General features: G+C 39.9%; 1 protein-coding gene across 1 annotated transcript in view; it reads right to left on the bottom strand.

The window, feature by feature from the left end:
• The window catches only part of map7b (microtubule-associated protein 7b), a 29,107-nt gene extending 9,856 nt beyond the window's left edge, over window positions 1-19,251 (bottom strand). Inside the window, exons 1-8 of the mRNA XM_084736898.1 lie at window positions 19,062-19,251; window positions 8,911-9,081; window positions 8,734-8,811; window positions 7,924-8,087; window positions 5,198-5,315; window positions 4,638-4,739; window positions 2,905-3,015; window positions 1,859-1,954 (exon numbers count right to left, since the gene is read on the bottom strand). Coding sequence (XP_084593024.1) covers window positions 1,859-1,954; window positions 2,905-3,015; window positions 4,638-4,739; window positions 5,198-5,315; window positions 7,924-8,087; window positions 8,734-8,811; window positions 8,911-9,081; window positions 19,062-19,236 — 1,015 coding nt within the window. The 5' untranslated portion in view covers window positions 19,237-19,251. The remainder of the gene's footprint in view (window positions 1-1,858; window positions 1,955-2,904; window positions 3,016-4,637; window positions 4,740-5,197; window positions 5,316-7,923; window positions 8,088-8,733; window positions 8,812-8,910; window positions 9,082-19,061) is intronic.
• Window positions 19,252-26,806: the final 7,555 nt, after the last annotated feature.

Here is a 26,806-nt window from a genome sequence, read left to right on the forward strand (position 1 = left end):
CTTAAGCTGGCTTCAAGACATTTGTGAATTAATCAGACAAATAATTCAAGAAGCACGGAAAACCTTTATGCAAGTAAGTTGAAGTATTTGGCCATGCAGGTTACCCTTAGTACATGGTTAGGAATGCTGGCGTAGCTTACTAAAGGTATTGTTTGGTTTGTTTGAAGTGGAGCTGTACATGTACTTATCGACAGTATGTGAATTACCTACAGTACATGGTGGTCAACACGCACCCAGTTTGGAGAAGCAGAGGGGGGCACCAGCATTGGGCCTAAGCAATGAACTGCTGTGGACAGGGTAAGCAACAAAATGTATATAAGCCACTTAAAAAAAATCACTATCAGTTTAAGTGTATGCTGTATTTATAATATTCACCACTTTATCTCGCCATCAGACAACATTTTCTGATGGGAAACCGCCGTTAAGTAAACCAAATATCATCTCTCACCAAACCAACCAAACTCCATAGGCAAAATCAATCATTTTACCTCACTGACACAGGAGTTGCTGGTGTACTGTTGACTCTATTTGTTAATTTGTTTGTCTTATTGTGTGACCCTTGTGAAACTGATATATCCTTTTAAAACACCAAAGTCACACAATAACACAAACAAAGTAACAGATCAAGGCAGCAGTAGACCAGCAACTCTCATGTTCAGTGAGGTAAAATGACTGATTTTACCAATGGAGTTTGGTTGGTTTGGAGAAAGCAATATTTAGCACTGCAAAAGGCTGTCTGATGGTGAGGTAAAGCAGTGAAAATATTCTAAATATAGTGCATTTAAGTGACTAAAAAACTTGCTGATCCTGTCCACAGCAGTGCACTGCTTAGCTTCCATGCTGGCGCCCCTCTCTGCTTCTCCAAAGTGGGGCATGTCAACTGCCATCTCCTGCTGTAGGTAATACACTGACTATTGATGAGTACCTCACACAACCCCAGAATTAACAAAAAAATGGACGATGCAACAATTAATCTTCATGATAACCTGATTTGCCACTTAAAGAGACAAAGAACAATTTATCAGGCAAAACATGCAGCATTGCTCGCTCTGATAATGAAGCAGTGGTTCAACCAGGTTGCAGGTGCCACATTGAGGGGCAAAGACACAACAGGGCTGGAAACTGTGCAAAGGAGTCTGAGTCTCTAATCTACACTACTTTCTATTCAAGCAATGAATGGTTCCAGAGTTCGGGTTACACTTAGTAAACGTGTGATGTTTCTCACAGTGTACATTTGAGTTGGTCTTGGCAGCATAAAACTTGGCACATGATTACACTTTATGTCTATAATTATGTCTGATTGTTGAAATGTGGGTGTTGATTTTTCAGCTGGGATAAAAAACAGCATACAGTGTTCCCACAAAAACAAAAAGATTATCCTACAGAGGATTAGAGAAAGGGGTCACGCTAGAGGGGGGAAAAAAAAATCTTGATCCCTCTGATGAAACACAGAAGTGCAAACGCATGCACATGTACCGTGCAGTACATGCTATGAGCTGAGTGTGAACACTGAATTTGATTACCGTACTGAAAATATTGCTGATCAGATCATTCTGTATGTATGATTTATGAATTCTTTACTCGGTTATCAAATAAATGTCATCCAGATTCAGCTCTACACTGACACATTTACAGAGGAAAACACATGTAGAAGAAGTGTGTTCAGTTAAACATGTGGCTATTAAATGACTATCAATGCCTTTTCAACTGAAGTAAAACTGTATGCAGGATAATCACAATTTCTTTCTGTTTGGAATTCCTCAACAGTTTCCAGCCCATGATCTTCATGCTTTGCAATATAGTGGTTAACCTGTATTATGAGGGACCAAACTGCAAAAAAAAAAATCCTAGAAAACACCTGTGTTTTTGTGCTGGATGGTCTTTCCCTGGTGTAGGCGGGGTTTGGACTGAGCTTTGCTAATGACAGGGGTGGAGGTTGTTCTCATCTGTAAGCCTGTCAGCAACATATGAACATCAAAGAATACATGATCTAATTGTTAACTGTTGTTATGAAATTAAAATAAAATAAAATAGTTCAGAGAATTATACTTTGATTTAGATGAAAAGATGCCACTTTCATATCCATCTGCTGAATTTGAATACGCAGGAAGTCTGTTCGCTTAGCTTAGCATTAAGACTGAAAACAGGGGTGGAAACAGCTAGCCTGTTTTTGTCCAAAGATAACAAAATAACCTTACCTCAGTTGTAAAACTCCTTAATTATGACATTATTACTCAGTCAATCTGCATGAATCTCAGTGTGAAAATGACAAGCAGTGGTTTTAGGGTGGTTATTGCTGCGTTCCAGACAATTTAGAACTTGAACACTTCAAAGAAACGTAAGATGGAACGTCACTGACATTCGGAGTTCCTACTTGTGAATTAGGTGCAAATCCATCTATCCCACCTTCATGAAGAAGCAGTTGTCTGACCTCACAGATTAATGGCAGCACCAATGGAAGTGCATTTAATTGAAATGATACATACCACATTTAGTAAACCTGTTCTGTGTGTAAATTGTCAAAACTACAACTTGTCATTGATACACTTCATTTTTTTGCAGATTAAACATACAAGATTTAAAGTGTTAATCAGTGAGCCTTTGATACACCACAGAGTCAGTCTAGCTATTTTCTCCTGTATACTAATTTATGTTAAGCTAACTGCCTGCTGGGTGTAGTTTCATATTTGCAGTGCAGATATGGGAGTGGTGCTCATCTTCTCATCTAATTCTCAGCAACAAAAAAGGAAGCAGTGTATTACTCAAAATGTTGAACTATTCTTTTCTCAAAAGTCTAGTTTACAACAAACAGAAATGAGATAAGATGCAACCAAACACAGACCATCACAAGTGAATATTGTGATGAACAATACCGGTGTTTGTGTGTAATGTTCATTTCATTACCTCGGTCTGGTGAGTGTAGGAGTGTGGCTGAGGAAGAGGAGAGGCGCTTGGTAATAACAGGATCTGTGTGTTTGGATAAATTCATGGTGGACACTGACCGCCTGTCAGCATCTGGAAACAAAGATGAAACATGATAAAAGCAAATGAATGACACATTGAAAAGACAGAGAGACCAGGGGCAGAAAGAGGGAGCTGGAGCCAGCAACCTCTCTTTGAAAGGTTACTCTAGTCTATTTTGGTTAAATAGTTAGATGTGGAAAAACTACCAACATATTGCTAAAGGGGGAAAAATATTAGAAAATGAATTAGTGCTAAATGGGTCTCAAATGATCTAAAAATGAAGCTAATGGTTTGAATGAATGATCCTGTGTTTGGGGACATAAGTTCAAGTTACAACCCTGATTCCAAAAAAGCTGTGATGCTGTGTAAAACAAATAAAAATGGAACGCAATAATTTGCAAATCCTTTTCAACCTATTTTTAATTAAGAACAGTATGAAGACAAATTATTTTAAGTTAAAACTGATTAACTTTTTCTTTTAACAAGGCTCAGTAAGCATTTGGGAACTGAGGACACTAAATGTTATAATTCTGAAAGTGAAATTCTTTCTGCTCAGCAGTGTGGGGGTTCCCGGGGTCGTTGTTGTATTTTGCTCCATATAATGCACCATATACGTTCAATGGGACACAGGTCTGGACTCCAGTCATGCCAGTCTAGTACCTGCACTCTTTTGTTATAAAGCCACTCTGCACATGCAAAATGTGTGTTGACGCTGGCTTGCTGAAATAAGCAGGGATGTCCCTAAAAAAAAGACATTGTCTGAATGGGTATGCTGCTCCAAAACTAAAGTCTGCAGTTTTTCTTGATGCTGTTGATAATATGACTTTCACGTTGCATGGTAGAGTCTTATCTTGCATAAGCAGATACAGCAACAAACTATATTTACTAAGTTCTCAACAGTTCTCAAAAGTGTTCCCGAGCCCATGCAGTATCTTGCATGTAATTCCATGCGTTTTTAATGCAGTGCCACCTGAGGGGTCAAAGGTCAGTGGCAATCCATGTTGGTTTTTGGGTTTGCCCTTTACATTACGAGATTCATCTGGAGTCTCTGAATCTCTGGTGAAATCCTTAGATTCCTTGCAGTTTTGTGTTGAGAAATACTGTTGTTCAACTGTTGGACCATTTGCAGGTTTTCACAAAGTGGTGAACCTCACCACATCCTTGATTATACCTGACTGAACTTTTTGAGGATTCCCCCTTTCATACCCAATCATCATGCTATCACCTCCTACCAATTAACCTGTTAACCTGTGGTTTTCCATACCTATTCCAGTCTTTAGTTGCCCCTGTCTCAACTCTTTTCAAATATACTGAAGGCATCAAATTCAGCACGACAATATTAAAAAAAACATAATCAAGTTCATCAGTTTGAACACTAAGTACCTTGTCGTTGTACTGTACACAACTGAATAAACAGTAGGTCGAAAAGGATTTGGAAATCACTGCATTCTGCTTTTACTGACGTTTTTCACAGCGTCTCAGCTCTTTTGGAATTGGAGTTGTACAAACTGGATTGCAACATGCAGGTAAAACAACAAACACTATTCATGCCATTCACAGTGGCCTACATTTACACTAATGCCAGTGAGCTAACAACGGTGCTGTACAGTTACAGTGCTAGAGCCAGCGGTCTAACACTGGCTGGCTAACTGACACAGTGCTATAATATTCACATTGGGAGGTCATTCCGTATCTGCGGTAGAGACTGAAAGCACTCTGCATGTGCTCCAGTCCAGCAAGGTCGAGTGGATAGAGGAAAGCCGACTCGACAAAACCTGGACCAGGAGGGGGAAAGGACAATGGCAGAGAAACAAAGAGCGGAGGGGAGATAGAGGGAGATCCGAGAGGGGAAGAGAGAGACAGAGTGTGAGAATAAGGGACAGAGAGACAGAGAGGGAGAGGCAGAGCAGGGTGTGAGTCAGCAGTAACAACAGAGGGCCGGGGATCTGAAAAGTTCAAATACAAACATGGCAGAACAATACTGACACGCAGAGGCAGGCAGACATATTTACACAAGAGACACGCTGTCAGACATCAGGGAGATGAAATATCAAAAGTATTCAATGAACCTGAAAGCTTTCAGGAGGGAAAGTGGCTCAATAATCAAAAGAAAACTTCTCAAAGCAACTGGGAGACGACTGCAGGCAAAGACAGTGTGTCTCAACATACTATACGGACTGTGGGAGTGTGTTGCGAGTTTTTGCAGGTACTGTGTGTAGCGGTGTGAAAGTACCGGCTGGTGTGCTGGGAGTGTTTGTGTGCAGTGCCCCTCCCCAAGACCACCGGTTGGGCTTCTGTCTGGTTCTCTGGCTCCTCTCCAACGTCCTACGCATCACCGCCTCATGACGAGCCTTCAGTGACAAAAACAACAACGACAACATAGTCACATAATCAGCATTAATAAAACAACTCCAACATGCAAAATACTGCTGCTGGACTGGAATGAACTGTTGATCTAAATGAACTAAATGAGCTGTACAAGAGTAATTTGCAGATAAAATCACTTGTGATTATGCTATATACTCAAAATGAAAGCAAAACCACTTGGTTCATCTCAAACATGTTCTGAGAATTTGTAGTACCCAGGAAGTGAAGACATTTTTTGGTCTGTGGCAATGCCAAAAACCATTGTGGAGCAAAATGCATGATAAAAACTGGTCTGGTAATGCTGGGGCTGGGTGATATAGCTAAAAAAAAGCATCACAATAAAACATTTCATTGAAGTTTATATTGATGATAATTAATCATTTTTAATAACCAACCAACCAAGATTGAATTTAGCCAATTTATTTTGAATTTATCTGCCGTATTTTGAATTTAACTACGTTATTTATCAAGGCACACATAAGTAATGGACTTAAAAAAATGGTCTGTTCTAATTTCCTCTCTACACACGTCATATGTTGAAGTTACAACTGAACAGCACATCTGATTGGCTGTTTGTGTGTCACTCATAGCACGCTCCTTTACACAGTAATCATTATGTGCTTTCAACGCAGTCTGCATTTAAGGCATTTGAGAAGGTCTACTGCCGATAGTTATCAATTTTAGGTAGGTCGTCTGGTGGCCGAGCAATTAAGATGGGTGTCATGTGACCACAACATCATCAGTTCAGACATTTGTTACACATCATGCCACTGTCTCTCTCTCTTTCCCTGCATTTCTTGTCTGTTTCTCCACTGCCACTTTTATATAAAGGCAAAATGCAAATAAAAAATATTTCAAACTTAATTTTCAAATGCAACAATTTTGAGATTTTTGACCTACATAACAGTCATTGTCCTTTTTCAGTATTTTGGATTAAATTAGATAAGACCTGAACTGAAAGCATGACAAGAAAGGGGGAGAGAGAGAGTGGAGGGTGAAATGCAGCAAAGAGACCGAGCCTCAGCACCAACGATGCACATTCTACCAACTGATCCACCAGGGCGCGTACCCACACAGAAACTTTTAAAAGCATTTTTCTCTCTGCTTTCCTCTACAGATATGAGTTCAATCTTGCACACTTGAGGGAGAAATCATGGGTTCGTAGTGGTGGGCGAGATGTCATCACAACTCGCATGGAGGTTGGTCAGGACGGTTGAGATAAGTGTTCAGATATGATTGAACTAAGTTCAAACTCCACCTGACTTAAGAGGAAGGGGTATAAAGTGTGTCAATGGTTCACTAAAAACAGATATTTATTAGCCTGTTCACTAGGATGAGAATTATGTTGCACTCAGATCTTGCAGTAAAGTAGGGTTTAATCCTGGGATACTAGATAATTGGGAATGCCCATCCTTTCCCATCCATTTCCAGAGAAATATATTAACAGGAAACCAGGAAAAACTTCTTTAAGAGGTGTTAGTGTGCACAAACAGCTGAGCGTGTGCACCAGTGGAACACACTGAACACTTCAATAAATTCATTAACAAGTATAAAGTGCCAAGAATCATAACAATTCTGAATATTAATGCAGTTACAAAAGTATATTGTGGCTCTGTAATGTAAATAAGACAGAACACAATTTGTGCCACCAGCTTTCTGAAGAAATACTTCAAAAGAAACAATGAAGATGCAAAGTGTGTGCTCTGTAAGCAAGGGATTAATTGTGCCTGACTGACGTTCAACAAGCAGTTTGCTGCAACATTTGGAAACTCTGACAGAATTCTAAGTGAAAGCTCAAAGCATGCAAGAACACTGGAGTTATTCATCATCTAAAATACATGAAATACAGCTATCATGCAGCTATCTCAGAGGAGCAGAGGGCCATAATCTCCCAGAGAATCCATCTGACAGCTTTTGGAGAGCTTTGCTTTTAAACTGAGTGATCACTGACTTTATTTGGCTGGTAATATCTGACATGACTTTGCAAGGTAAGTAAGGCATAACCAAGTGCAATTTGCAGCAGCAGTGTCTGAGTCTGAACTCTGAAGAATATGGAATTGATCTCAGCTCAATATCATGACTTTGACACCACCACATGATTTGCTTTAACAAATTTGCCACACAACTCATGTTTATAAAATGAAGAAATTAAAAATATAACTTATATGAGGCTTCTCTGACAGACAGCAACAGATCACAGGCTGAACTTTATCCTCACAGCTGTAGCAAAGTTCAAGCTGCATGCACAGTTTATATTATGATCATTCTAGGAGTGAACAATTTTGAGGAAATATCTAATTAGGATTATTTTGTCTGATACTGCCATTGCAATACACTGTGTGATATTAGAAGGAATGATAACTATAATCATTATTCTCATTTTAATTGAAAAATATATTAAACTACTATAGTTTACTAAAACTACTATACTTTAAAGACAACTGGATTTAGAGGACTGTGCATTTCTGTTCCTGGGATAGAAAATATCAAATTTTCAGGACCAAATATGAAGCTTTAGTGAAGGTGTGAATAAATGTGTGTTTGTGAAACAATTATGATGCACAGGTATGTACAGGGCCATTTGTGTCGGACCTTGTCATCCTCCAGTTTCTGCCGTCGTTTCTCCTCCACAGCAGCCCGTCTCCTGTCTTCCTTTATCCTCTGCTCCTCCAGCTTTTTCTTCCTCTCCTCCAGCTGCTTCTCATAGTGCTGCCTGGCTCGCTCCTCACGCGCCTGCCACTGGGCCTCCTTGACAGCTGAGGCATGGTGCACATACACACAAACACAGTTAATGATGAATTGATGCACGTGCATTAGTGGCCTCATAAAAAAAATCATATGAATGTGCATAATCATATGCACAAACACAGGCTTATAGCAGTAGTATGATGGGTCAGCTGTAGATCATGTGACTTGGCTTTAGCTCACAACACAAAGCAAATCCCTCCGACCCTCAGCTGGGGCCAGAGGTTTGACCACTGTACAATGCTACGAACACAAACGCACCTCAGCACTGAAAACATACAAACACAAACGGCAGCCTTCCATTTGTTGCAATATGTCAGACGCACTCATACAATAGCACACACTCAAAACATTAGCCTCCCTAAACCCTGTCCCACCATGGCCTGACCTATTATGTAACATTGGTGCCATGGCAACGAGGGGGGTGCCTGGCTTCGGCCTAAACTTTATGTAACAACCAGACAAGCAGGCACTTCACCACAGCTACCAACCAAACTGAGTCATGATATGTTACGGTAAAGACAAAAAAGAAACTGAAGGATGCATTCAAAGCCTTCTGCTCTCTGTCACACACGCGCACACACACACACACACACACACACACACACACACACACACACACACACACACACACACACACAGTTAAAGAATACACACCATTCTGTTTCTCACGCTCCTCCCGACGTTCACGGGCTAACCTCTGTCTCTCATCAATCTTATTGAAGAGCAAAGAGTCTGTAACACAAACAACAGCAGAGTAAACTACTCCACAATGAAGACAGAACCAATCCTGTATCATATTTGATTATTTACCTTTATGGCAGTGTGACTTACCTGTTTTGGTGGCAGCATTGTTACTGGGGCTGTTGCTGGTGGTGGTGCGTGTTGGGGTGGGCGTGGGGGTTGGGGTCAGGGTGGGAGTGTAGGTCAGCCCGGAGCCGGCGGAGCTGGGGCGGGTGGCTGAAGACACTCTGCCATCCTCCGATCTGTACTGGGAGTAAGATGCTGGGGACAAAGCAGACAAGTGTCAAAAACAAGAACTTCAATGAGAAACAGAGACCAAAAGGAGAAACAAAGAGAGAGGCAGAGAAAAAGTCAAAGAGGATCTAACACTGACAAAGTTTAATGACTTCTCATGTAAAAACATCTGCATAATCATCCTGTAATAAAGATTTTACCACTGAGTAAAACTCTCCACAGCATTGATCCTCCATGAGAAGATTATGGTGCAGTGTGTACATACAAATAGCTTTTTATCACACTCATTTTGTCTTTATAAATCACTTTATAAAGCCACTGCCAGTGTAATGTAGTAAAGCATTTAACAACATGGTAGACTAACAAAATACACTACATACTTAATAGGGGTGGGGGAAATTTACGATTCTTAGATGCATCGTGATTCAGATGTGGACGAATCTGAATCGATTCACAAACGTCCAAATTTCAATTATTTAAATCTGTTAATTAAAGTAATACAGAAGGTTCTAAATGCGCTTCTTAGTTCCGCGTAACTAAGAAGCGCAGTACGCGTCATCTCCGGGACACTTTGGGACGCGCACCTGGAGTGGACACACCGACACGCGCACAGAGGAAAACAAACATGACTGACCGCCAGTCACCTCACTGTGAGATCCGAACAGCTCCTTCTAATTTAAAAGCAGACGTGTGGAAACATTTCGGCTTCTATAACGTCGACGGAGGAAGCAAACTGGACAAGAGCCACATTATATGTAAACTGTGTCGTGCTAAAATAAAATACTTTGGCAACACAACAAACATGAGAAGTCATTTAACTCGATTAGTAATAAAATATAATGGAAATGAATTCAACTCTTGTTTCTTATTACAAATGCACTGTTTTTAAAAATTGCAAGTGATGAACGCTTATTCAGTGAGATAAAAAAAAAATGTGTGTTGTGAAAAAGTGCATCAACATACATAAATTAAAGATGCATCAATAATCGTTTTCTAATCGAATCGTAGCCCCTGAATCGTAATCGAATCGGCAGGTGCCCAAAGATTCCCACCCCTAATACTTAGCACCTCCAAGTTAATGTATAATCACTGCTATGATACATTTAATACTATTCACCTCCTTCTCTACAATATAACATACTCAGACATCTCTTTCTTGCCAGCAACTTGTTTCTCCAAATAACTAGTCTCACATAGCCAGACCTCTCTCCTCAGCACTCGGCGCTGGAGAGAGAAGCTAACAAGTAACTAAGGATGTGACGGATGTGATCCAGTATCAGTATCAAGGCCCGATGTTGGCCTAAGTCATTCATAAATACCGGCCTCAGGTCCCAATCCACATTCTGGTCTAAATTCCACAACCCCACATGTTTTGTATTTATAAATACTAAGATAAGCAGTGCAAATAGAGAGATGAGTAGTGCTTTTCACACAGCTTTAGGATGAGATGCAAGGGACACACACTCCTACTTCAAACTTGAAAACACAGTTGGAGTAAAGAAATGCGCTACACACCTCACTCATGGTACAATAAACTGGCACAAAAATGAAAACTACCAACATAAACCACAAAACACCATCATATTCTGAGCAAACACCACAAGCACATGACAAACAGACAAAAAGTAAGATATGCATTTTGAAACATAAAATAAAGCATTGCATCATGGGTTACAATACAAAAACTATACAAGATTTCCAGATAACGAAAACTGACTGGATGTGCATCAACACATACATTTTCACCACTAAACCATAGTTAGGTTTCCAACTCTAGTAATTTTGCACACAACAATAACAATTGCCTTAAGATATACTTTTATCATAAGAATACTTAATCCATTTGAACAATAGGCCTAAATACCTTGTCACTGTACTTTATTCAACTGAACTTTAGTCAAAAAGTCTTTGCAAATCATTGAATTCTGTTTGTATTTTCGTTTTACACAATGTTCCAACTTATCTGGAACTGGGGTTGTAGTAATACAAGGTCTAAATATAGAATAGTTTTGTGCGCGATGTAGGTTATATGTTAAAACAAGCAAGAGTGAGACAATGCCCGCAAAAGAGAAATTTCAACCTGACAGTCTGCGTGTGCTGCCTCTACTGCACTATGAAGCTCTGTTTAGGGCCTCTGCAATGCAGCCTGACAGGAAATAAAATGGGGCAAAACAATACTCTGGTCTCTGTATTCTCAACTGTTCCCGGTGTGTTGCAGTGTTTCCACTCAGCTCAGAGCTAAGCTATTGATTAATGACAGTATCAGGCTCAGCGTGACTCAGCACTTTCAGGTCAGCCTCCTGGACACAGACGCAGAGCTTATCATTGGGCCTTATGCAGAAACAGATACACACATCCCAGAGCAATAGAGAAGCATGCATTACCACTACAGAATATAAATTATATTACCTAAAACAATGTATACTACATGCAGAGGTACTGTGACTGTGCAGATCTAGTATTTAACACCTCCTTTATTTGGGAGTGTGTTGAGGAGTCTCCACTGTCCACAGAGACCAATCTGTCCCAGAAAGTTGAAGACTAAATTAATTCCTTCCCCCTGACCCAGACTAAAGTGACAAAATACAACACATGGACTCTACCAGAAATAGCTCAAGCTACACACCCCACTCTACATAATTCTTCCTGACATCTTTATCTCTTCGCTTCAGTGACATGTTAGCTCAGTGGGGTAATTAATGATGCGGATGGAAGTGAGGAGCAAAGTACAAGTTTTATATCCACAGTGGACTCTCATATCTTGAAGAACAAGCCCAAGTGCACTGTGCGATTAAACAGTCAAAACCTCAATTCCAAAACCTCCATTTTTTTTGCATAATTCAATAATCTAAATGTCTTTCCCCCTCAGCTGAGTTTTGTACGATCAGATCAAGTGTGTTTTTATGCTGTTAACTATGACACCAAAGTGTAATCACACACACAAAGGGCTGAGAACCACAGCACTGTTACACTGTATTCTATCTATTAAAACTGCGTACTACATGTGCCATACATATAATATCTGTACTAAATTCCAGCTAATGAATAAAAGAAAGAAAAACTTTAACTTAAGTTTGTTTTGTTCATTCAATGAAGAAACAATGCATGCAAATCTGTTTACTAGCAATAATGTGTCATCGTATGTGGACTTGCAGGTGGCTGGGAAGACACGGGCAGTATGGCTTGTCCATTTTGCAGCTACTTAAATTTTACTGCCCATATTTACATCTCCATGCCATTGCAATTTCAGACACTCTGTTGGCCACGTTGTGCAGGTGCAGTGAGAAAAAAGGCACTGACCACGGGGAATCGACACGTGGCTCTGCGTAAACTGTGTGAGAGCCTGACAACAGCTGACCAAAATTTATGACGTAAGAAATTCATCCTGTTGCTCTTTCGGGAACAGTTGATTGGTCCTTCATGGCAAATGACCACTACAGCTGAAATCAGGTCCAACATGAGTTGTGTGGCACAAAAATCTGGTCATAAACAGGCATAAATGGTGCAATATATGCCCAGCAAGCATGATGGTTTCTATGAATTTCTACACTTTTTGCGATGGTTTGTCATGTGGCATGTTGCAGAAGGTGCTATAAATCTAAATCTCCTGTGCTGTCTCTGCCCAGACACACTGAGACATTTTACAGTAATTCACAAAGGACACTCTGGACAAAGACATGAAGTCAGAGCTGCAGAGGTATTGTATGTCACAGTCTATGGGACATCCACAGAGGTGTATGCACAAGTATTAACAGGTCTACCCTGCCTCAGGTGCACCAGCCCTGGAACTGGTTTTGTAATGGCTTTTGTTATAACAGGAAAGGCGGGGCTGGGCCAGGTTACAATAATGTCTAGTCTGTTGATGTAACTCCTTCCCATAAAATCATTAGCTCACTGAGAGAGGAGTAGCCTATATTGTGCTGCAGTCAAATACTACACTAGAAATTTGAGAGTGGCTTTCAGGACCATAACAATGCAAACAGGATGTAGGCTCAATTCAAATATGTAGTGGCTCTTTACCAAAGGTCATATGACTATAAATCTTCAACAAAAAGAAACTCTGGTATGAAATTAAGCGCAAGTTAACTTCAAGTGACTGATGAAGTGGAAGTCCTGACAAACTGAGTGGACCAGCTACACAATAAGCCAGTGGTGACAGGCTATGTACAGAACCACTTTCCCCAATCTGACAGCATGAACTGGAGCACTTCACTGAAGAGAGCTGGGAACTCTCTGAACCACACGAATAAGGAACAACTCCGTTCTTTGAAAAGTCTGGCACAGCAACACAAAGACACAGAAGAGAACAAGAGGGACAGGGACAAACGGGGACTGTCAAGACGATTAAATAAATAGGCTCCACTTACAATTAATTAATGTATAAAATTATTATTATTGTTGTAACATGCATCTCACATTGAAATGCCCCCCTTGAGTTTTACTGTGCAGAATAAACTACATACAAAGTTTGACATTAGGCTAGGCTGTTTTAACATTAATTTGCTGAAAGTGTTAAGTTTCTCTGCGCACGTTCCAAATACTCGTTGTGGGAACTTTGGATCTCTGCAGCAGGAATTTGTAGCCTAACAGAGATTCACAGATTCCATTTGTCTTGGCTGAATCCCATTTCCGATTTATTTAAGAGTCTGATCTGCCAATTCCAACTTTGGCCGTTTCCGATTTTCAGTCTATCTAAGAACCACGGTATAATTGACAGCATTTGTAAACATTTTTGCAACTCTTCTTATAAAATTCAATTGGATGTTCATAATAAAACACTGACTGTTAAGTATTCATTAAATACTATTTTACATTCTCTCCAAAAGTCCTCCAGGTTACAGCCAGGCCTTCGCAGTGAGAAAAACAGAAGCAGAAGTTGAGCGAGTCTAAATGAGAAAATGTTTGAGGAGACGTGTGTGTGTGTGTGTGTGTGTGTGTGTGTGTGTGTGTGTGTGTGTGTGTATATATATATACACACATATATACACAGCCTGCTACCACAGCAGTAGTTTCACTTTGACTGAACTTGAAATTAAGTCTATGGATGTCGCTTTGCAAAGCCAAGTGCCAAGTTTCCCAGTTAGAGCCTATCTAAATAAATACAAAGCCATGAACTGGGATCATGGTCCATATAGAAGAGGTCAGCTGAGGTCAAAGGGCATCCTGTGGCTTGGACTTGCAAATGAGGCTGAATGCAGATCAGGAAAAAACATAGGATTTTAGTTTGGCTAGGCTATACCACTATCCTAAAGAGTGAGTGACTTTAATATAAAGAGAGAAAAGTTTTACAGAAATGAATGCTTTGAATGCAAGGCTAGACAGTTGGTCAACTCCACCCTGGATCCATGTACTCAAAGCCCTTTTACTCATCATATCAGTGTTCAACCCCAAAATTTAGAAACTAACATCATCTCTAATTCATCTGCCTTCACCTTCCTTCCTACAACATGTTTTTGCACAGGCAAAACGGTGGATTTCAGGATCACAATCAGGTGCCTTATTTTGCTTTAATGCCTGTACTGTGTGAGGGCTCAACTGAACTTATCAAAAACTTTAACACAAATTGTTCATCTTCTACCAATACGCCATCATCTGCAACCCAAAATGTGGTGGACTTATTTCTGGTACAGTTGTTTCCTCCTCCTGCCTCTCACAGCCTCGTCCATCTGTTATAGAGGTCATTAAACAAACAAATCTCCAACAGCAGCGAGTATATTTGCTCGCCATTTAACAGCCTTTGCAAACACACAAAAGACAATTTTATTTGGAGCACAGTGCTAGCTCTCTGTAATAAATGTCCATCAGTGAACCTCCAAAGACCCTAATCACCTTTTTTCCATCTTTATACAAGAGCTTTTTCGATATTTTATCAACCAAAACGTGGTAAAAGCCACAAAACAAGGTGCAAAAGTACTGAAGTACTACATATTCTAATTCCAATGAGGAAAACCAGAGAAACTTTCAACCCACTGAATTTAAGCACAAACAAATTAAATTTTGGGGGTTTTCAAGGTCGGATTGGGATAACTGTGTGGGACCTGTGCACGTTCTGACTGGGGTTGCAACTAATGATTATTTTCATTATTTAATTGATTTAAGTGCAGATAATTTTGTTCGATCTACAAAATGCGAGTAAATAATGAACAATGTACATCCCGGTTTCTCAAAGTCCAAGGTCATGTCTTTAAATGTCTTGTTTAGTCAGTCCAAAACCCCAAAATATTCAGTTTAATAAGATACAATACAATGAAAAGCAGGGAATATCCATATCATTTAACGATCGTTGTCATACAGCTGATTATTTTTCTGGTGATCGACTAATCTATTAGTCGCCGTTGTAGCTCTACTTCTCAAGCTTGAGGACTTTGTGTAAAAATATCCATTTCACGCTAAGATAACATAAACACCTTTAACTTAAATTTGAATGTCTGTATGCCTTCAAACGTTATAGCCATGTTTAATTTCACATCAAATGTGGTGGAGTACCAAGCAAAAGCGAAACTGTCCTGTTACTTACAGACTGCACTGAACCTGTGTTTCCTACTCTGCAGCTTGTTGAACCTACGCCAGTTGATCAAAGAAATATGCTGAGGTCCTGAGATCAAATCCCAAGTCTTTACCTGGATTTTGGTTCATGATTCCAGGGGTGTCAATCCCAGGATGAGACCTGTTTAACCCCTGGCTGGCATCCAACTCCGACTAGTCGGATCGGAGGGCCAGAATCAACATTCCTACTTCCTGAAAACATCCTACAAAGTGGAAGGTAAGCTCCAATCCAAAGTCCATGGTGCAGCGAGGGGGACGAAGGAGAAAGCAAAAAGAAGAAATTACAAACAACTGAAAAAGGGACCAACCAAAACTCTACTTTTTCAGAGTACAAGGGAAAAGAGAGAGAGAGGGGTCAGCTCTGGTCGGTGTCAGTGTCGCCAAGAGCCGACTGAGTGTGAGACAGGTTGTGGCGACTCTCCAACCCCCATCCTTTTGTCCATAAGTGTGTGTTGATGTGTGTGTGTAAACGAGACAGGGAGTGAGACACTGGGAGAGAGTGACTGTTTAATCTGCCCCTCCCTCACATAGTGCTGATGTGTGTGTGTGTGTGTGTGTGTGTGTGTGTGTGTGTGTGTGTGTGTGTGTGTGTGTGTGTGTGTGTATGTGTGTGTGTGTGAGTGAGTGTATGCGAACACACTCCCCACCCCCAATCTATCTGCATTCATTGGCAGTCAGATTAAATGGTCAGAGTTAGCGATTAGTGCTGTGCTGTCCGGGCCAGTGGGTAGCAGGCGAGCACGCTGTGCGGCTCCTGCCTCCCCTGCAGCCTGAGAGGATTAGCCGCTGCTAATGCTAAGCTAAACGCTAAGCTCCAGCCAACAGAGAGGCAAAGGGGGCAGGGGGCGGGAGTCCTCTTTTCTAGCCCCAGGACAGGCAGTCAGGCCTGGATAACAGGTGCCTGAGAGGAGGGTGCTACTGCATTTGTTGCACTTGGCAGGTACAAGTTTCTGCTCAGATGTTAGGAGGTTTGTCTTCTAGAGTCACTATCACTAAGTATGGCTTTTTACAAAAGGGCCATAAACAACAGAAACTGCTGCTTCTGTAGGATGTTTTTCATGAAGTTGTAATGCTAACAGAAGCTTTGTTTAGCAACTTGTCATTGGTATTAATTTGGAGTTTACATTTAAATTTATATTAGATGACAATCAGAGATGAGATGAGGATTACTAAAAAGCACTTTTCCTCAGTCAGTGTCAATCAAAACTCCATCTCAGCCCATCCAAACCTCTTCTACAATATCCACCCCGATACTGAATACCAAGCCATGTTTTTACAGCTCTAAAAAGCACATAAAAAGTAAAAATAATGAAGGCTGTACTATTCCTGATTAAACATAAGATGAATGAGTGTGTATATAGTACTTTTGTTGACTTTTTAGAATTTTATGCATAACATCAACACTTCTCTTTGAAATACAGGCAGTATTACATCATTTTAAAACAAAGACTACAAGAGTGCATTCACTAGTGTTCAGATCCCCACCACGGCAACAAATGGTGAAGCACCTACTGCAATACCATTGCTGATCAGTCCAGTAGTATTCAATTAGCTGCAGACAAGCTGCAAGTCCAGTGATCATGCATCCATGCACACACATACACACACTCAAGCGATATCAAAATCCCCTCCACAAGAGTTGAACAAGTTAGCAGTTACTTGATACTGTGAGATAATGCTGGTGGTAGGGCACACCATCTTCTTTTCATTTCCCTGCTCCTCTCAGTCTATTCTCCTCTATTATTTATGGTTTAAGTGAGCTGTACATGTGTGCTCACCCCATGATGCAACAGCAAAACCTTTAGTATGAGATTCATGTCTTTCTTTTATAACTGGTGCAGCAGACACAGATAATTCAGTTCTGTTTAGCTTAAAGCTGGGTTAGACTGACTCACACTATGTGAATAAGATGAAAAACAAAAACTTTATTTTTTTCCTATTAATATCTGATCACCTAGTGGTCTCTCGGAGTCAAAGAACAAACCCTTCCTCAATGAATTATTCAAGTTTAACCTAGTAACATCACTTAAGCCAACAGAAAAATGTTGCAAATAAAGGTGAAAGGAGGAGACATAAAATACATAACAGTTGTGCTCAACCTAATAGGTACTCGATTGCATCACAAACTCTGTTTGCTACTGTTATTAGGGCAGCAGTATATTGCAGATTGAGAAGGAAGCTAAAGAGTCCAAACTACTTTATATTTATGTTAAGTCACATTTGTCCAACCCATAAACAGGGATGGGAATGGATTGGTCCAGTCCTTTATTGATACCCTTAATGATTCCTGATCAATTTTCTGTGTGGAGAAATTAAGCCCACACAGGTTTTCAGCGCAACACAACTATTTTTTTTTTACTATCTCTGAGTGTGAACACAGTAGAAACAGTCGACAGGAATTTTACCCTCCTTAGCGGACATGCCGCTGGAAAGCAGTGGCACTCGTGCTTTGCAACGCTCAACTGTCAGAAAAACATGCCTGCATCAATAAAAATTAATTTATAAACTCAGAGGCATACAATTCTGATGATCTAGACAATTTGGAACATGTTCTTAACTGTAATCAGTTCTAAATTTTCATGCCTAACCACAACTCCAGTAACTTTAAAGCTGCTATAAATAACTTTTCTGTTGTGTTTATTCTGGCCTGGCCCCTGTGGACAAAAGCTGTTATTATTTCCACCACTATAAACTCAAAATATAATGTCTAAAATTAAAATTAATGACAAGATTTAAAGGCTCAACAAAGAAATGTAAAAATAAATAGAGCAAAAAGTTTTGCTTTCACTTTCTGAGGTTCTGAAATTATCCCAAAACAACAAGAGGAGATCAGTTTGCACATTTCTTCCTGCTGTGACAGCCGACACACACTGTCCTGTTGACTGACTGCTCTGCTTACTGATGCATTACAACCACATACACGTGTGAAGTGGACTGTACCTTTACTCTCATCTGCTGCCCTTGTGTTGACCGAATCTTGCCTTGTCAGCTGGTTTACATACACACACACACACACTGCTGTGCTTTCTCATCAGACCTGTCAGCCACCAGTCTCCAGATGGCTGAGCTTGATGGGTTAAGAGGACAAGCAGTGCACACACACGCAAACAAATACACAAAACTGCACACACACTCACTCACTCACTGATACAAAGCAATGTAACATTATTACTTCTTCACTATCAAAGCAACGTCTTACTGTCTTTAATGGTCCACAATTTCAGATCTTTTTACAAACAGTCTCCTCCTGTGACTCTCCAGAGACTGATTTAACATCACTCTGCCCCAGTTGATCTCTGCCCCAGATATTAATGCCCTCATGCACACACACACACGCACACACAGTTTAATAGTTAATAGTAAATGAAGCACAAACAACAGTACAAGTACTAGAGCATGCAAATTCACAGTGCTCTCCACTTTAAAACCCTGCCAGTTCTCCCTATCCTATCCCACCATACCTTTTTTCTTCTTCCTGCAAGCATCTTTCCGTCTCTGCCCCTCCTCTTCCTCAGTGATGGTGAAGAGTGCCGGGATGGCTGACCGGCTACCTCCCTTCCTCAGCTTCCGCTTGCCCCGCGAGCACCCACCTCCACCTGCACCTCCTCCTCGTTCTCGTCCTTTACTATCTGGCATCGCCCGCCCTGTTGCTAACCCTTAAGCCCCGTGGCTAACTCACCCAACCCCTGCCCATCCCACCCTGCGGAGGTAGGTGGTGGTGGTGGGGGTGGGGGGGTGCCAGAAGAAGGTGGTGGATGGGGGTCACCCCTGAAAACCCTCTTCTCTGTGAAGACGTAGACAGCTAACAGCTAATGCTAAGAGCTAATTCTGAGTGCACATTTCTGAGGCAGCAGAATAAAGAGAAAGAGGAAAAGAGATGGAGGAGCACAGGACAGAAAGAGCAGGAGAGATGGAAGAGATTAAATGTGGTGAGATGAGAGAAAAAGGTTAAAGAAGAGTAAGAATATAGTGCAGAGAGATGATGAGGGAGAGACAGAGCTGCTCACTGTGCCATGTCCACGCTGCCTGCGATGGCAGTGCCAGGCATAGAGAAAGAGTGAAGAGAGACAGTCAGAGAGTGCGACACAGTCTGAGGATGAGCTCTTGTAGTCTGGCTTAGAAAAGAAGACTTAATCCACAAGACTGGCTCGGCCGAGGGCTGGAAAAATTACACTTCTGTTGACTCCCTCACTCCTCAAGAGATGCTGCTGCTGCTGTCACTACTGTTACTGCTGCAGCCCCCTTTCTCCCTCCTCGCCTCTCTCCTGCTGGGCCTGGTCTGTAAAACTTGTCAGAAGAATCACATCACACAGGCACTGGCTGTACAGTACGAACACACACACACACACAAACACACACACACTCTGACCCACAGATACACAGTTACAGAGGGCAGCAGGGCTGTTAAAATATTCAATGCGAATCCAGTGGTGGAAGGTGAGCCGGTACCGGTAAAGGGTTTCCCTGACAACAGCAGCACATGGACCAATGACGCAGTGGGAGAGAGGAAGCGAGAAAGCAGAGGACGGATGCACTTTAATGTAATGTACTCACACACACACACACACACACATACACACACACACAAAGAACTAGGGTTGCACGCCTATGCTCACGCCAAACTAAACAATGCAGTACTGGAGCAGCCTCAGTGGAGGGGGTGTGTTCATAGAGCACATGGTATATGTCCCCGCCCCACTCTCAACTTAAAGAGCCATCAGCTATTTGACAGTAAATATGGAAAGTTTTCCATTCATGTCGTGCTGGCTCTTTACAGGGGCAGAAAGACACAAGTAACAATATGCAGTGCGTCTCTATTTATATCCAAGCAGTATTGTTGCAGCTGCACTACAGTAATGGATCTTAGGTTGTGCTTCACTTTCATTTTATACACATACATATGAACAGGTGAGAAATAAGGATGTAAACTGTCCTTTATTACCTCTCTAGAGGGGATCATGTGATTACCTGTGTGTGTGCATGCGTAATCAACAAACCCTGAACTTCTCCGCAGCTAATCTTGCTTATTGCTGTGACCATCATCCTAATTTTTAAATGCACATTCATGACTGTATACCGAAGGACTTCTGTGACTTGCAATTTTTCAGAAACCTTTTTTTATGCCTCCATGCCAACAACAGAGGAAATATGCTTTTGGATCATCCCATTCTTGTGAATGCCACCTCAACAACACTTTGACAGACTTTCTTCAAACTTTGCAAAAATGTTCACTTTAACTGAAGGATGAACTAATTAAATTTTGGTCACTGTGACCTCATATCCATCCCACTCTTGTGACCCAATATCTCAGGAACACTCAAAGGGAATCTTGTCAAATTTGGATCAAATGGATAGGACACTAGCAGCGCTGTAGAGTAACTACTAAGGCCTACATGTAACTAGTTACATGTAATTAAATTATAGATACTAATAAAAATGTTGGTGATTATAAAGTCGTTAAATCCAAATATTCTTTTCATGTTTCCTTGCTGAGATCTAAACTCTGCTCTGTATACTCTTTTAGTTACATGAAAAATTTTTGTATACAAATTTGTTTTCCTTTTAACCTAAAGTAGGCAGCCATGACCTTAGCATGTACAAAACAATTGGCATTATATATCTTTAACAATTAATGTTTCAATTACAATGGCAAAACAAAAACAATGCAGCAGTCAGAAGGTGTCCCTTTATAAAATAAAATAAAAATATATTAGGATAATACAACATCATTAACCAAGATAAAAAAGTAAAGAGAGAAGACATGCCGAGCATTTGAACCTGGCACAGACACACAGGGTAGGTGCCATGAAATGGAGGGAGAAATGATGGTACAGTTAAGTTATCTAAGTTATTACAGGTCACGTTATTGGAGGCCCGTCCAATAACAGTTCAAACATCAGCCTTAACAACCATGTGGTACATGCTTGTGCACACTTATCTCACCTCTACCAAGGCAAATACACACAAAGATAAAACCAGTATGACAGCTTGAAATCTTCATGCTGCCAAGAAGCTGCGGCTCAAAATAGCGAGGTGACAAAATGATTAAAGACACTGATAAGTCACCTCGGCTGAAACCCATTACAGGTGCATTTCTTGTAGCTGGCCTCACATTTAGGTCAACTTTTATTTTTTAATTTAGACAATATTTCAGTGCAGAGTATTTACTAAAGATCATCCGATGCAATATCCTCTCAAATGTTTTTTTATATACAGGATTTCAGGACAAGACTTGCTGCCTCATCATCCTCGGGGAGCACATGCTGTACAAACACACATACCGGTATTCATGAAAGAGCAATCTGATCTTTGTCCCTGCAGGATAGAGTACTGCTGTAATCCTACACTCAGACTTAAACCAGATAGGCTAGGCTACACACCCTTCTCACACCTACTGGGTGTGTGTATAAGAAAGACAGACACAGGAATGGATGGAATATTTGTACTGTTGTATAAACAGATACACTTAGCAATGCAAGTATAAAAGCTTATTCTTACTTCTTAATTCTAAAGACAAACAGCAATTTCAGTTGACATGCCACCTTTAAGTAAATGGGATGGTTGTCTTATCTGTTTTTCTAAAATAGTGACTGATTATGCTCAACTTCCAGCCAAATCTGGCCCTTGATGAGGTGACAGCTGGCCCACTGACCATTTTCTAATTCACAATGAAAATAAACTCACAATGTTTTCCCAGGAAGGAGATACAGATAGTGCAGTTTTGTCTGATGGGATAAATTAGACTGTTAGTGACAGAGGGCTGATCTTTATGTGATGGGCTTTCAGGCTATGCAAAGTGCAGCAGGTTCAGACACTGAGCTACGCAGTGGAAGACAACTATCAGCTGAAGAAATTAGGATAACTCTGATCCCATAAATGTGTATTCCAATATAAAACAGCCTAAATATGCCATTTATTCTGTCCCTGGTATGAGCAATTTATGTTTATGAATCATTCTGACATTTGAGTGATTGCATGATGGAAGAGGTTACAGCTGTTTACTGTTGAATACAATCTTTACAAAGGTTACCAAAGCATTTACTCTAAAAATGCAGGTGGTTGCTAAATGCAGTAAAATATCTTGTTTATCCGTCAATCCTTGCACCAATTTAGTTAATAAGTTAAGTTAATAAGTCACTTAATTTGAAAATAAAGAATGATGAGTTACAGGTCTTCCAGTGTTTATTCATTTTATCTGATAAATAAGTTTATTATTAATGTTTGTTTATTAACTGGCCCCTGGCCTCCTGACATTTTGCACGAGTGGCTCCCAGACAAAGCAAGTTCAGTATCCCTCTAGAAGATTTTCCTTGTTGTTAAGAACACAACAACAACCAATATCAGCAAAAACATCAATGGAAAGCCTCTGTCAAATCTTTCAGTATTTGAAGTGTTGATCAGTTGGTCTTGTACACAGATGTTAATTCTCACCTGTGTTTCTTTTTCTGGGGCACTTAGTGAAACTAGGTATGCCACAGTATAAAATACAAAAAACCACAATAGCTGTCTTACAAAAAGGGCTAACTGATGTTGATTAATAAAAAAAAATTAGAACACCTCTGGTGCGATAACTCCACACAAGATATTTTGTCTACATGACGTGGACAAAATGACCAAACAGAGCGGACAATCCAGATTAGGAAGTTTTGCCATCTTTGTGGCACTGCAAGTGAAGAGGTGCTGCAGGAAAGGCTCTCCTCCTGCTAATCAGGGCATGTATGAACAGTACTACTGTGACTACTTACAGTGCAGGTGTGTAACAATGAGAGGACTAGGTAAGAGCAAATCTCTAGACCTCAGGTAACTCAGTTGAAAAGAAAGACGGGGTCAGACAAAATACATTGGGAGGAGATGTGTAAAAGCTTTTCTACTGTGCAAACAACAACCATTTCATGAAATGGTAAAAAAATAAAGGAATACACCCCACCTGAATGGAAGAAAACAGAGGTAAACTGAAATACATTTAATTTGCAACATGATGCTCTGAGGTGTTTTGCAATAGCAACCAGAAAGAAATCAATTTGTAAGCTGATAAACGATGAGATATTAAAACTGGTTTTGCCACAGGGTGAGAAAAGAGAGAAGACGTATTTTTGTGCAGGAATACTGTGTGAGTGGAAAACAGCAGATTTGAGAGAACAGCTGATAATCGCGTGGGACAGTGATCACAACATCAGTCAGCTTCACTGTAGTGATAAAAGGTGCAGTGGTGCAGTTGACTGTGTGTCTTAAAGCTCACAGCAGCATTGGAATATAAGATAAATAATGCATATGAAAGGAAGTTGTTCATGAATACTTAGCTAGTAGCAGGATTGGAAAGCTTAAAAGCATCATGTTACGGAAAATGGATGCAGAGAGTTTGCAGAACAGTCAGACGAATATAAGCAAGTCTAACATGAGCACGGGAAACTGAGAGATACTAATGGTACGGATAGAAAGATGAGAAAAACTGTGAATGGGTTAACAGAGCTGTTATGATTATGTTAAAATTATGTTAGGTTTTTTTTTTTTTAGAATTTTATATTAAGCAGTCTTTTTAGTCAGTACTTACTAATTAAAAGATGTCAACAATTTGAAGCCAACAAGGTAAGCTGTCTTTTTATCCTATTACTTCAACTAACCACATTTTTTAAATGATTAGGAGAAGTATGAAATTCAAAACTCCTTGTAAGGTAGCTAAAGTTACACCAAAAGTGGAATGCTTCTAAGACAGAGGAGTTGATCACTTAGTCCTGGAGGTGTTGTAGACATAAAAAATGATAAAAGATGAGTGCAACCCACTTGATAAACTCAGTGACACACCCACTAAACCTATAACATCTATGTTAAGGTTGCCAGTGATGATGATGCTGATGATGCTTGTATCACGGTCTTGTGCCCACAGTATATTCACAGTCAGTTAACATCTGAAATAGGATTCCTGCATGAACACTTGCACTGCAGTACTTCATAACAAAGGGGATCTTTACATCACTTCATCATTCTGTGTAAAATGGCTCCTCTCTCTCCACTGTTCATACACAACTACCTGAACAGACAGATCTCAAACTTTAACTAGTCTGTTTTTTTATAACCCTAATTCAACACCTGAAGCAAACTCATCCTGACTAAACAAACATGTCATACTATGGAACCAGCACATTGACTAGAGAAAAAACGTTGGGCTCGCTAAATATGCAGAATTTAAAATTGAACGTGAAATAATGAATTCAAGTGTTACATTCTATCAAATATCAGTGATTTCCACTACCAACTGCATGAGAAGAAATTATAAAAAAAAAAGTGTGAAAAGTATTCCAAAGGTACACGCACAGAAACAAATCAAAACTTGCAGTCAGTAGTTTAGATATGCAGTCTGTAAAAGTCTGCATGTAACAACAGTGTCGGGTTTGTTGCGCTGCTCTGGCAACATCGTAATTCGCGATATCAAAGCAGGTATTTTGTCATTAACAGCTAATGGGAACACCTGTTGTGTCATTATTTTATATAACTGAGGTGTGGCCAGAGATGAAACATGCAAATACACTTCAATGGTCTTTTTTCACAGCAGCCTGTTTGTAGGATAAATTACATTTACTAATACTATTAATTAAGATTCCTTTCTTTTCAGATTCAGTGGAGTGTTGCTATTGTACATGTCGGCTCACAGGAAAGGCTCTGCTACACTAAATGGAAAAGGACCTTAATTAGTATCATTGCTAACACCTGTGTTTACCCTATTTCATATCAATATAGCTTACAAAAATGCCTAATTTTCAAACTGGAGAATTGTGCTACAGAACTTGCACATGACCTTTTTTTTGATTCAGTATTGGATTACAAAAATTATCCACAACACTGCTTATAAGTGGCCACTGCTTCAACATTTTGCCCTAAATGGCAAATTATTAGACTAAGAGCAGCTCAAACACTGCCAAACAAACCACAATATTAGTTTGCTTTTACATTTTTTTTTTTTTGTGACCAACTTTTTATTAGTTCATTTTGACAGAGTAAACAGAAAACGGGTGTACATATATGTATATATTTTCCTAAATAAACTTGAATTAATTCATATCATATCATGTAAACAAAAGTACCTAGTGTGCAGACAATATACAAACATGACTATTCATGTATAACTTAACTTAATTTCTTAAAGACACCTGCATACATAAACAACACAAACAACTAAATCCACAAACTTATATACATTACATGCGCAGACGCCTACATGTGCACACACACACACACACACACACACACACACACACACACACATGTAAATGTCAACAATGACATGTTGAGGTTTAATTGAGATTGCATACCACCACACCTAAGTGTAACAGTGCAGCAGCTATAAAGTGAACTGCAGTGAAACTTTCAGTGTCCATTTTCAGTGCTGACGAGATATAACAAATGACAAGGCCTTAAATTAACAATTCGGGTCACAGGTATCTTGTTATCCAGTGATGTAAAGAAGCTTGGGGTATTAACAAGCCAGTCCAAACTGCAGACTTAGGATGTTTATGAATAATCGTTAACTGATTAATTGCTATTCAGAATTTTAACAACAACCATCATTGTATGTTCTGTGCACCATTTCTTTGGAGTTTACAGGTTTCCTCACAGTTTGGTTTGGTCCACCTTGACAGTCTAGAAATGGCAGTAACTGCACCCTATTTGACAATGTTTTGGTTTGTTGAATAGGAAGAGGAGGACAACAGCAGTTGTCCCTGATAGCTTTACTGAATTATTATTTTTGCCAGTTTTGCTTGTTTAAATTGTTTGTGCTTCATGAATTAATGGTCCACATAAATAATGTACCCATAAATAAAACCTAATCTATGAAAAATGCATGCACTTTGTATCTTATTAATTACCAGTGATCACCTGATTATTGATTATTAACTGTTCAACTCTCTGAGAAGGAAAATGCACATTTGCAACATTGGTCTTTAACAATATAACTGAAGTTTGGCCAGAGGTAAAACGTGCAAATATGTCTCAATTTTTCAAACAAGAGCGAATTTTGCAGCAAAAACTGAATCTGCCATTTTTAGATTATATTTAGATCATCCACATTATTCTTGTTTCTTTGATTGTGGGGACAGCTGTACACTCTTTTCATTGCTTTCTCTGCAAAATATTAGCTCAAACACTGCTTTTATTTTGCTTTTAGACCACCAGACAAAAGTCCAACAGAGAAAAATAGCTTTAAAAAAAC

This window comes from Lutjanus erythropterus, chromosome 15 (assembly GCF_056507025.1).
Source record: "Lutjanus erythropterus isolate fLutEry1 chromosome 15, fLutEry1.hap2, whole genome shotgun sequence".
Taxonomy (NCBI): Eukaryota; Metazoa; Chordata; class Actinopteri; order Lutjaniformes; family Lutjanidae; genus Lutjanus; species Lutjanus erythropterus.